Genomic DNA, 13,046 nt, shown 5'->3' with positions numbered 1-13,046 from the left:
CTGGGCTCTGCCTGGCATGTGCGGCTGTAATGAGACCATACTCGGAGGCCTTCCTGGAACGGTTAGAGCTGTTACGCCTCCATGATCACTGGATGCCGTGCAGATGGACGTCCATGATCTGTACATCTATACCTAGACTGCCCTTCTCCTACAACGTCCTGTGGTGCGAGGTGATGTATGGAATTTGATGCACTCCATTTGGGTCCACCCTGAGCTGTGTTCGGGGCTAACAAGCAGACCGGAGAGCAGTATGTAGATCAGTGAGAAATAACCTTGTTGTTAGCTTTAGGTAATTCTTCTTCACACTCATGTGCTGAGCTGCTGTCATAGCATATTTCCAGAAGTCCATTGCTGTGGTGCTTTCAGCTTTTGGTTTTTGGATAAGACATAAACCCCAGCTTGTACATCCATGTTGTTCACCGAGGCTTCTGCAAATTCTGCGTTCTCACCAAAGGAATTTCATTCTGAAATGGAATGAACTCAAATCAACTCCACCCAGTTTCACAGGAGAACAGTATGAAGTTTAAGCCTTCACTGTACTTACTTCCCCAATAAACTGTTTTTGTTTTCCTTGACACATCAATAAATGCAAATGATCCTTTTCTTTTCGGGTAAATTTGACTGGAAATTCAAGTTTGGAGTAAAATGCAGAACTATCAGAATCTCTGCTTTCATTATGAACATTTCACACAGCTATAGACATAATTACATATGATGAAGATCTTATGGCAAGACATGGGCTGTTAACCCTGCTTCCCTGGCAGAGCTCCCAGTTGAGTGATTATATTCTAGCCACATAAATTTACTTTTATTTTCTGTTGGATAGTTGTTTCCTTCTCTATTTGGAATGAACTGCTCTCATACATACTGTAGCAATATTAACTAGTATGCTTCACCCTGGAGATAACTACGTTTAAGTGACTAACAAATTTCATTGTGTGGTATATAAAGAACTTCTTTGGAAATGAAGGTCCCCGGGAGACTGAGGTAGTAGACAACTGAGTGATTCTTTCCTGTGAGAATTTGGAAAGACGACATTTTCCTTGGCCTCCTCTCCCTACGGAGATAGTTATATTTGAGAAGAGATGGTCATCTTTCATTCTTCTATTATTCCTTGAAACAAAGGGAGAAAATAATTTCAAACTTTGGAAATCTTACGTGGTCATATCCTTAAAAGGATCTGTCCTATCTTCAGAAGCTTTGACTTGAGTCGATACTTAAGATTTTTTGCACTGGAGTGTTATGCAGTCTGTTGCTTTGACTGATGGACAACTTCAGTATAGTAATGTAAGGATTGAGAACAATACGAATTCAGGTGTTCATGTTCAGAAAAATGAACAAGGTAATCTTATTGCTAGGGCATATAAGTGACGTAGGCTACTTCATGGTTAGTTCAGTGGTATTTCTAAGATATCTGTATAAAAAAGGAAAACTTAAAAATTCATGTTTCTGAGCTATCAAGAACACTGTTTTCACAAAAATGACTCAAAATTTTGTAGTCATAAAATGGGAATATAATGATGAATTAAGAAATTACTGCATGTGTAGAAAACTTGTGAAAAAACAACTAGAAGATGAGGCAGGGGAAGTTGTAAGTCATAGCTTTGAGATAGAAAGGCTGCTTAAGGGAGGTTCTCGGCTCAGCCATTCAAACGTACTCACCTTAAAGGTGAAACTTTTTACTGTAGCTTGAATGATGAATTTGAGACTGCTTTTCCCCAGCTGATACTTCATTTCTCAAAAATTGAAGTGTGCGATGTTAGAAGTTAAGTTTGCACGGAAAAGTAAAGAAAGAGTTGGAATGAAGGAATGAAGTTGGGCCTGGGAAGAAGGGAGGGGTGGGGGGAGATGTTTTCATTTTTGTCTGTGTTTCTCGCCATCCAACTCTATTTCAATTAGCAATAAATTAAATTACTTTTCCCCAAATCAAGTCTGTTTTGCCCGTGATGGTACTTCGTGAGTGATCCCCTTGTCTTTATCTCAGCCCACGAGCTTTTCCACCTTATTTTCTTCCCCTGTCCTGTTGAGAAGGAGGAGTGTGAGAGCGGCTGGGTGGGCGTCTGGCAGCCAGATAATGTCAGCCCACCAGAGATACAAGGCATTGAATTGTCAGCTGAAGTTTTTCAGTGTCTTGTGGAAAAGGTCAGAACTATCAGTGGCTTTGTCCTGCCAGTGTTCAGCTCTTCAGTGTAACTAAGTAAGCCTGTTACCTTCGTTAGCGACAGCAGTAACTAGCATCATCCACCTTGCTTCTGCATGTCTCTTGCATGCGTGAGATGGGAAAAGAGGAAGAGACTGTCTTGCACAGGAGGGTTAATGTCAATGCATACAGAAAATGTGAGATCTGGGTTCTGGGTGCTCTGAAGCTTGAGCTCACTGCTTTCTTGCTGCGGGGTTGTGCCCATCACAGTCTGGCCAGGTCTGAGAGAGCGTTATTTCATTTCTGATGCTTTAGTACGGAGCAGCTAGATGTGAAAATCTTGGAGAGAGGGAGGGACACCAACTATGGTGTGGGATGAGGATGTGCAGTTTCTGTCATCTTATGCTTAGAAGAAATTCTGGAGGGGCTTTAGGGGTGTCTTTGGTGGTGCCCTAGGACAGGAGGTTGGTTGTGGCACCAGCTGCCCTGATGTTTAAGGTTTGTGGTGTGATTCTCAGACATATGGCTTGGCCAGGTTGAAAACTTGGCTACAAAACCACAGCCCTTCTCATGGACAGAGCCAAATTTCGTAATAGTGTACTTCGTAATTAAGTAAGCACTACAGGATGCTGGAGGGTTTTGTACCAGGATAAGATACAAGGTTGTGTTTTGTTTTCTCTTTCTCTAAAGTAGCCAAAGATAATTTGATTGAAACTTGCAGCAGAAAGTAATCTGCAAGAAGAAAATGCCAGTTGCAGCGATGCTGTACAGAAAATGTAGGCCTTTTAGGAGGTGGGAGAGTCTTGTTGTTAGACTGATTGCCATAGCTTCTCGGGAGAGCTCGTAAGCTAGAAAGCTTATTTGTCTTCTGTAACAACTGCTTTAATAGGAGTTGCCCATACGGACCTGGGTATGATTTGTGTTTTTAATTAATCTTTCAAGGAGATGAATGTCCAAAAGTGATTAGTGAAAGGCTCCGATGGATGGCACCGAGAAAGAGAGGTTGATCTCTTTTAGGATGAGTTATTGATCCAAGAGAACAGATGTTTCGGTAAGGTCATGCAGTGTTTGGCTTGATTGTATGCCCAGTTTAGGACGTACATCTGCTATGTGTTTTACCTAGGTGGGGTGACTGGAGTCCACTGGGTGGGTTGAGGTGGGAGGTAGGAGAATAGAGAAGGAAGGGCTGTCACACAAATTCAGGTCACCCTCACCAGGGCAATGTTGGGTGCTGGAAGTTAGCTGCTACAGTCGATGGAGGGCGTTGAGTGAGCCAGGAGGGGACGGCGGCCTGGAAGATGTGTTGACTCAATACGTCATATCTACATCATATCAGCAGTCTCTGCTGGTGGGTCTCCTGCATGTTGTCAGTTAACATGGGGTGCTGGACCAGCCTGGCCTCACTCAGGCGTGGATGTCCCATCTACCTAGCTGACCGGAGAGGCTCCCGGGGGAACCTGATTCGCACCCTTGGCCCCCGTGAGGATGAGTCGAGCCCCTTTGCCTTGGATGAGTGCCCACCGCATGCAGACCTCGGCAGTTACATCCTCTTTGCTGAGTGGCTTTGGACACGCCGTGGCGCAAACCCTGGTCGTGGCAGGAGAGCGCAGTTTGGAAAGATTTGTCTCTCTGAGCAAACGTTGGGCTAAACGTGCCGTCCACGTGTATAGCACGTGGACCCGACCTGCTCGGCTGTCACCAGGCAGCGGGCCCCCCAGGGTCTGTCACACAGTGTCCTGCCAGTTATCAGTGCAGAAGGGATCAAATAGTTTGGAAAGAATTTACTTCTGTGCTTATTGCTGCTCTGAATTATGAATGACCCCAAAGCCAGAGCTGTTCGCTGCGTTCGCTCTTCAGACCAGTGCTCAAAAAGCAGAGTGCTGCTTTCAGGAAATATGATTTTAGAGAACAAAAGGGGAAGCGAGCGCTATGAAAATTTAGTTAAATGTAAATGTGTTAAGTGGTACATGAACTAGTCAGGTTTTCATGATTTATCAGTTTTAAACTTCAAAGGCTCTGGTTAGCTTGCATTTTCAAAACTAATGAGTTTATCACAGCCAGTGGGGAAAAATGGTTCAAGTATATCAGCTGTAAATTGGTACAAAGCACTAAAAGGGACATTAGCCCCTAATCAGATTCTAACAGTTCATTAAACCTGCCTTTCCTTGGCGGTGCTTCGTCTTCCCCCTGCCACCCGCCCAAGCCAGCCTACTCCCTTCGCTCGGGCGGGCACGGCCTCCTCAGGGACGCCGAGCAACATCAGCTCATCCTTCTTTGTCTACGAGCTGAACAGCCGAAGGGATGCTGGACGCCGGGTACGTTCCTGATCTTGCTGTAAAACTCCACTGCGCCGCGCGTGAATCGAGAAGGGAGAGGGACCGTTCTGCAAGGTCCTGCTCCACCCTGAGCTGCATCCAAGCCACGGGAGCTCGGTGGCGCCCGAGGTCGGCTTCTGGTCACCACCCTTGCTGGGAAGAGGGACGTCGAGCCTGGAACAGCTTCAGCCAGCTGTTGCGTGGCGTTGAGCTGTTCTGTGGCATCGGAGCCCCTCCTGCTCTCTCCCCACCTCATGCCTTGAACGCTGAATAAAGATCGATGTGCACGAAATAAATTGCTGGGAAGACATAGGAAGAGTGTTGTTTTTTTTTTTTCTTCTTCTTCCTGTTGTGCCACGCTTAAAATACAGCAGATAAACACAGGGGTCGCACAGCGTGGACCAGGGCATCTCAACAGCCTGACTCGTCTTCATTCACGCATGTCTCAGTGTGGAGGCCTTCTGCTGACAATTACTTGTTTGATCTGAAATTTCACAGCTTAAGTATTTAGAACTTCTTATGAACTACCTAAATCTACTTTTTAAGGAGGAAAAAAAATAGATACTGTGTTTGCATTTGCTGTTGCATGTGCTTATCTGCTTTACCATTGAGTTCCTGCCTGCACCGTGGTGTCAAACCGCAGCTGTGTGTGCTGTAACACGAGGGGTGCAAAGTGAGGGCGACGGGGATTTTAAGCAGGTCATTTGCTCTGCTGGTGGCACCCTGTTGGAGCATGGGCCTATCGGTTTTCCTGCCTTTCAGCACGTTATTTGAATTGCAATAGAGTAAAGGAGCATACAAAAATAAACAGTTGCTGCAATGTATATACCTAAAAGATACTGGGATGAGGTGCATTAATTGGAAAAATGAAAATCTTTGAAGTAAATGAAGTTTTTGAAATGTATTTTGGCAACTCCGTTAGGACAGACCATTTGTCTTAAAATTCCCCTGAAGCAGCCGTGGTGAGAAACAGGGCTATGAACATATCCCTTACGAGTAACGGCCCCACGCTGTGCTGAGCAGATCTGCTGCCCATGAAACACAGGGAAAGTGTTTTTTCCATTGCAGCGCTGTTATTGAGGACTAAGAGGTAACGGCTAGAGCGGAGGTGAGTTTCCAGTCTCGAGTGCTGCCTTCCAGACGGGGCTGCAGAGAAGTGAGGGGCTGTGAATGAGTCACTTATAAGCGATACGTGCTGTAGTTTGGCTGTTTGAAAAATAGATGTGATGTCTTTGTATTTCTGTACCGCTGACCAAGGTGTCTGGATTCGTGAGGTCAGATGCTAGCTCGAGGGATAAAATGTCACAGAATCACAGAATCACAGAATAGTAGGGGTTGGAAGGGACCTCTGTGGGTCATCTAGTCCAACCCCCCTGCCGAAGCAGGGTCACCTACAGCAGGCTGCACAGGACCTTGTCCAGGCGGGTCTTCAATATCTCCAGAGAAGGAGACTCCACAACCTCCCTGGGCAGCCTGTTCCAGGGCTCCGTCACCCTCAGAGGGAAGAAGTTGTTCCTCATGTTCAGACGGAACTTCCTGTGCCTCAGTTTGTGCCCATTGCCCCTTGTCCTGTCACTGGGCACCACTGAAAAGAGCTTGGCCCCATCCTCCTGACACCCACCCTTCAGATATTTGTAAGCATTTATAAGGTCCCCTCTCAGCCTTCTCTTCTTCAGGCTGAACAAGCCCAGTTCCCTCAACCTCTCCTCGTAGGGGAGATGCTCCAGTCCCCTCACCATCCTTGTAGCCCTCCGCTGGACTCTCTCCAGTAGCTCTTCATCTTTCTTGAACTGGGGAGCCCAGAACTGGACACAGTAAATGTGTCTGTTCTGGTCTCCATGTTCTCCAAACCAAATGGCAGCTGAAGGGGCTAGCTTTCAAACACCAGCCCTGAGCCTTGACTGGGATAGAAAATTGACTTGGGTTGAGGGAGTGTTTGAGCTGAAGGCACAGGAGGTTGTTTCGCACGCTTGCATAAACTGCTCCAGCAACAGCGGGATGAGGCGTTCAGAGCAGGGGTGTTAATTCAGGGAGGCACAATTCTGCAAATCTCTCTTCAGATTGAAGCTCTCAGCATATATTGCCCATTACTACAAGAACAATACGTGTTTTTTATGTGCTTTTTAAATTTTTTTTGTGTCAGAGGTGAGTACATGGAGATTTTCATTGGCAAATGGTAACTTTACAACATAATGAATGATCTGAAATCTGAAGAGTTGTTGTTGCGTGTTAATTTATGGTGGGCGTGTGTACAAGCCTTCACTCTAACTTCTGTGAATTCAAGCGTCTGCTTTCTCTAGGTAATACAGAAGTACAAATGTTTTGATTGACATCAAATGTACTTAAGTATACTGCCCAAAACCTGAAGCTATTTGACATCACTGCTCTGCTTTCCAGCTCTAAAGCAAGGAATTTATATACGTGCACCTGTGTGATTAATTACAACTACTTGAAAGGAGATTGTAGTGAGGCAGGTGCTGGTCTCTTCTCCCGGGTAACTAGGACGAGAGGCAATGGCCTCAAGTTGCATCAGGGGAGGTTTAGATTGGATATTAGGAAAACTTTCTTTACTGAAAGAGTGGTCAGGCATTGGAACGGGCTGTCCAAGGAGGTGGTTGGGTCCCCATCCCAGGAGGTGTTTAAAAAACATGTAGATGTGGCACTTCAGGACATGGTTTAGCAGGCATGGTGGTGTTGGATGGATGTTTGGACTTGATTATCTTAGAGGTCTTTTCCAACCTATGATTCTATGAATTTCAAATTAGAAAACAGTAATTGGAGGTGATTTTCTCTTGTTGCTTATGAAGACCTAGTTCTCTTTGAAGGATAACTGAAAGTGTAATTTAATATTTTAACAGAAATAGTAACTTGGTAGCAACTTCTTGAAATTGATACTACGTCTTTGCTAACTTCATTTCCACTGAAAGAAACTTACTTCTGCAGTATCATAGAACTAAACAATTGAATTAAACCCAGTGTTTTTCATCATTTTTTGATTAACCTTGTCTTTTTTTGCCTTAGGACATCAGCGCCTTTGAGAACAGAATGTTAATGCTTGATGGGATGCCGGCAGTCAGAGTCAAAACAGAGCTGCTGGAATCCGAGCAAGGGGTAAGCCGACATTTCTGCGCGGCCTCGCTCCACAGCACGCTGGTGGCCCTTCCTGAGCTTCGCTGTGGTTAGCTGTCCCTCCTGTTGTATTGTCGTGTTCTTTTCTGCGTTTTTCCTAATTTCTGCCATTTTGGAGATCATTTTCTTGGGAGATGTACCAGTGAGGGTCTAGTCTCATCTGCTGGGAGCAGAAAACAAAACTCTGCGGAAGACTTACTCAAATTGTCTGGGAGAACCGAGACGCTGATGGTGTAATTTTGCAATTATAAAAAAAGATGCAGTTTAAAAAACCAAGAATAATGGATTACGGTAAAGAAGCTAAGTTCGTATGTCTGAGAAGTCCATACAACTTTTTAATTCTGCCGCCTTGGGAGATTTGCCTTACTGTGGTTGTTTTGTCCTTTATATGCTTGTCCTGTGCCATTTTCTGTTTGTGCAAAACTGCTCTCTCTTTGGTGGAATGCACTTGTTTATGATTATGATAAGAGGGCTAGGAGCTTTGGATGGTTAAAGGTGGTATCACATCGACTGCTGAATTACAGAAGGTCATGAATAGAATTTTGAATTTTTTGCAGAACAGGTATTTGGCATTGGAGTGGTAGATTTTAGGAAAATAGAAGAAAACATTTTTGGACATATTAAGGGTATTTTCTTACATATGTGGTAATAATTACATTAAGGATTGTAGATTACTATGAAGGCGTCTGTGTTTAATGGATGTTGTGTTACTGTGAATCTTTATTTCCTTGTGTGCATCTTGCGTTATCCTGAGGAATCCAAGCCACCTTAGTGCTTTGACAACAGATACCTCCAACAAGCAAAGAGCCTGATAGAAGCAGCAATGCTACTGCCATGTGGGGATGGGCTTTTACCTCCTTCTGTTAGCTGTTTTTTTTCATTCCTGCTATTTTCTCAGTTATTTAATTGAGAATTCACGTGATATGGAAGAGAGGGAATTAACTTGCAGGATGACTTAATTTGAAAGAATTGCAAGGAGATACCGGTTATTCAGTATGTTTTTTGAGGCTTTAAGTTTGAGAGAAAAAAACCTTGACATTTAATGGAGTTCTTGCTCATCTGCCTGCCTTTTTGAGAGCAAGTACCCTTAGAAAATACTCCGGTACAGCATAGTTTGGGGGAACATGAAAGTTGGATTATTGTATGAGCCACGATGATTAAAAGATCCATTAGAGGTAATTTTTAATACCTTCTGGATACTTTGCATTGTGTCTTTGTATGTAACATAAACCTTTCTCTGTATTGTTCAGAAGACAAATGTTTTATTGGTATTTGCCTTTGTCTAGTTTAAAATAAATTCTATGTATGAAGTATATTGCTGGGTGCTTTATGAAGAATACTTCCTTTAGCAAAGTGTGATTCGATTCTGGAAGACCTATTTGGTGTCTTAGGAACTGGAAGGAAATGAACACTTTATGTAGTTTTTTTAATTTCCTTAGGGTTTTTTTAATAAAATTTTATGAACTTCTGTAAGCAGAAAATGATGTAGTCTCTTTCTTTTCCAGTGCCTGAGCCATTGGACAAAGAGCTTGGTTTGTTTTGGGATTTTATGCACTTTGGTACTAATTAAGTAGTGTCTGGTCAAGAGTCTCTGGCACCTTTATGACTCTTCATTAGGGAACAATCAATAAATACAAAATGAATTCTCCAGTTCGCTAGGAGACGAGCTAGCCATTAGGATGGCAATTTTCCAGCAAACAGCTTAAGCTCTAAAGAGAAAGGTGGTTGAAACAGATGTTTAGCGTGTGCTTCAGAGACTGTTTTGAATATGTAGATGTTGATAGACATACCAGGAACAAGTGTTTGAAGGCTGTGATTACTAAAGACAGCGCGTGGAGCTCTTTGGGAAGACGAATATCGTAACTGGGAAGAATAGAGTGGGAACTGAAGTGTGATCCAAGTAGTATGAATTTGGAATTGTGATGTTTATTTGTGTTATGATGGTGTCTAGAGTCCCTAGAGTTGCACCTCCGTTGCGGTGTATGGGTGTGCAGGGAGACATGATGTCTGCTCTGAAAATCTGCAAATTAAGACGGCATTTTGAGTCTTCTGAAGGTAACAGCCAAAGCTTCATCACTAAGGATGCTGAAAACCTGACAAGACTAGGCAAACTTTTCCAAAACCTGTAGGAAGACAGCTGGAGTTTTTTTGCTGTTCGTGCTTGGTATCTGCAATTCACTCTGTTTGCTGCAAGCGCAAAAGTTAGATGTGGTTTAAGGGTTATGAATCATAGAATCATAGAATCATAGAAAGTTTTGGGTTGGAAGGGACCCCTAGAGGTCATCTAGTCCAACCCCCCCGCGGCGAGCAGGGACACCACTAACTAGATCAGGTTGCTCAGAGCCCTGTCCAACCTGGTCTTGAATGTTTCCAGGGATGGGGCCTCCACTACCTCTCTGGGCAACCCGTTCCAGTGTTTCACAACCCTCATTGTAAAGAATTTCTTCCTTATATCCAGCCTAAACCTACCCTGTTTTAGTTTAAAACCATTATCCCTCGTCCTGTCACTGCAGTCTCTACTAAAAAGATTGTCCCCATCTTTCCTATAGGCTCCCTTTAAGTACTGAAATGCTGCAATCGGGTTTCCCTGCAGCTTTCTCTTCTCCAGGCTGAACAAGCCCAAGTCTCTCAGCCTGTCCTCATAGGAGAGGTGCTCCAGCCTTCGGATCATTTTTGCAGCCCTCCTTTGGACCCACTCCAACAGTTCCATGTCCTTCTTGTGCTGAGGGCTCCAGAGCTGAACGCAATACTCCAGGTGAGGTCTCACCAGAGCAGAGTAGAGGGGCAGAATCACCTCTCTGGGCCTGCTGGCCAAGCTTCTCCTGATGCAGCCCAGGACACGGTTGGCCCTCTGGGCTGCCAGCGCACATTGCCGGCTCATGTCCAGCCTTTCGTCTATCAGTACCCCCAAGTTCCTCTCAGCAGAGCTGCTCTCGATCCTTTCATCCCCCAGCCTGTATTGATAGTGGGGATTACCCCGACCCAGGTGTAGGACCTTGCACTTGGCCGTGTTGAACCTCATGAGGTTCACACAGACCCACCTCTCCAGCTTGTCCAGGTCCCTCTGGATGGCATCTCGTCCTTCTGGTGTCTTGACCATACCACTCAGCTTGGTGTCATCTGCAAACTTGCTGAGGGTACACTCGATGTTGCTGTTCTTGTCATTGATAAATATATTGAACAGCACCGGTCCCAGTACAGACCCCTGAGGGACTCTACTCATCACTGGTCTCCATCTGGACATTGAACCGTTGACCACTACCCTTTGGCTGCGACCATCCAACCAATTCCTTATCCACCGAACGGTCCACCCATGAAATCCATGGGTCTCCAATTTAGAGAGAAGGATGTTGTGGGGCACCGTGTCAAAGGCTTTACAAAAATCCAGATAGATGACATCCATAGGTTTTCCCTTGTCCACCCTTGTTGTTACAAAGTTCAACAAGAAAGTTGAAAAGAAAGTTCCGTCTGTGGTTAGGGGATCCTGAAGGCTGTGATAACTGTGGAGTAGTGAAACCAGAAGAGCCTGGAGCACCAGTGACTCTCAACCAGTGTGCTAAGCTGCCATGCTTTGCTAAGGAGACTTTGGAGGGGGTGGGAGAAGGGCTACAGGATCACTTTGAATTGTCTCCTGTTGAAGTTTGAGCCCAGATTTCAAATAAACATCTTACTGATTTTAAAACTGATGGTGGTGAAGAACCTCCCACAGCTATACTGGTATTTACCCATTCTTGTTGTGAAAGCATGCACCCAAATTTTAATCTGAATTTATCCAGCATCAGCTTGCAGCCCTGTCCAATGGCAGCAGGTCCGTGAGAAGAATAATTCCCTCGTGGTGCTGTGTGAGGATCTTGCTTAGCCTTTTCGGGAGCAGGCTGTGTGACGCATGGTGAAGCTAGGGTGGTTGCTCCTCAGGTTGCTGTTGGGGTGTCGGAGGCTGCCACGTCTGATATTGGAATTAAGTTAATTGTGGGTTTCAAGGATATATGCCTACTGCTTGTAGGGATACTGAACACTTTCCTGCAGGGCACATGAATATGTCAGCCAGAAAAGATGTTTCTTCGGCAGATGTGCCTTGATTAGCTGTCTCTTGTGGTGCGTGACCTCCAAGGTGGGATTCGCATCAAGGGCCTTGCTGGGGGCACGCGGAAATCATTTGGCCGTGCTTGTATGCAGTGCTGTGTGGGATGCCCAGCCTCCCCGCTGCCCTGGCTCGTCAAGTATTGGCCTGAGGAGAGAGCAACCATTAGAGGAGAGTCTAATTGCACCCTGGGCAGTTGTTGTGTGGAGGCAAGCGTGTGCGTTTGGAGGGACAGCGAGCTGGTGCTGGCTCAGGTCCCACTGGGGGGCCGGTGTGCCCCCTCCCCTGCGTGGTCCCATGGCATCCCATGCGTTACGTGATGCAGGTGGGGCAAAGGTGCGGAGATTTTCTCAGGAGTTGCTCGGTGCCAGCACTGAGTTACTGGCAAAGAGCTGGGGCCAGAAGGTGCCCCTGTGATTCTGGGTTTGGCTCAAAGGCCTCGAGGAGATAAGCTAAATGCCTACATCCTTGCTTCAAATGGGAATTGTCGTAATGTTATGTGTACAATGCTGGTGTGGTGGATTACTTCAGCAGATGATGTGACCGCAGTGTTTGAGTCCATTTTTACTCCAAGGTTTTAATTTTTTTCATAATTTGATGAGTTTAATGATTAAACATTAAGTGTTTATCCTGGGACTAATATTAAAAGCCTTTCTTTTGAAATTCATGTGTCTCATTACAGTTTGTGAACCAGTAACCCACCAACCTATGGACTCGAGCTGCAGAAAATACCACTGCTAGGCAACCTTGGTAGAATGAAGAGAGACCACTGCAGTAACTTGACAACATAGGAATAAAAAGCTCAGAAAGAAGTAGTGTTCCCCTTCCTTTTACACCTACTTCACCAAAACCAAAGTGCAATAGGAGAGAGGGGGGAAAAAACCCAGAATTCATACAAACAGTACCAGCTTTTAACCTGAAGATGGTTCTTCACTTACCTTTTGTGGCATAAGGCTGCAGTGGAATAGGCACCATCTCACTGTGTGTGTGTGCATTTTATTAATCAGAAATTCATCTTCCCTGTGCGGCTCTGCTTAACCTAGTCTTTACCAGGTGTTATCTGTTGACTACATGTGGTGGTGGCGGTGATAGAAGTCACCCATGATGTGGATGAGAACCAGGACAGAGCAAGGCATTGAGCTAAGACTAGCATTTGCTGCTGTATTTGGATACCAAGCCAAGTAATAAATCTGTTATATTCCCATGTTGTTTTTGTTTTTCCTACTGGAGTCCTTTTTGCAGGAGAGGTTAAGTGTAATGTAAGGTTCCTCCCTACTGTCTGCGCGTGACCTCCAGGATCTTTAACCTGCTTCTTAAGAGATGTTTTGTTTTGTTTCACGGTTCATTTGTGTCTTGCACTGTGTTTGGCTGCTCTGTGTCC

The 13,046-nt window shown here is 45.0% G+C and overlaps 1 protein-coding gene across 8 annotated transcripts in view; it reads left to right on the top strand.

The window, feature by feature from the left end:
* Window positions 1–13,046, top strand: part of KLF12 (KLF transcription factor 12) — a 256,583-nt gene that overhangs the window by 89,928 nt on the left and 153,609 nt on the right. For 7 of the 8 annotated variants that reach the window (XM_075423015.1, XM_075422969.1, XM_075422990.1 and 4 more), the window contains exon 3: window positions 7,477–7,566. In XM_075423015.1, the coding sequence (XP_075279130.1) occupies window positions 7,477–7,566 (90 nt within the window). Of the gene's footprint in view, window positions 1–7,476; window positions 7,567–13,046 lie in introns of those variants that run through there. The other variant, XM_075423024.1, reaches the window with a different exon arrangement.

This window comes from Opisthocomus hoazin, chromosome 1 (assembly GCF_030867145.1).
Source record: "Opisthocomus hoazin isolate bOpiHoa1 chromosome 1, bOpiHoa1.hap1, whole genome shotgun sequence".
NCBI lineage: Eukaryota > Metazoa > Chordata > Aves > Opisthocomiformes > Opisthocomidae > Opisthocomus > Opisthocomus hoazin.
Note: the sequence above shows the minus strand (reverse complement) of the source record. Positions and strands in the feature narration are given on the sequence as shown.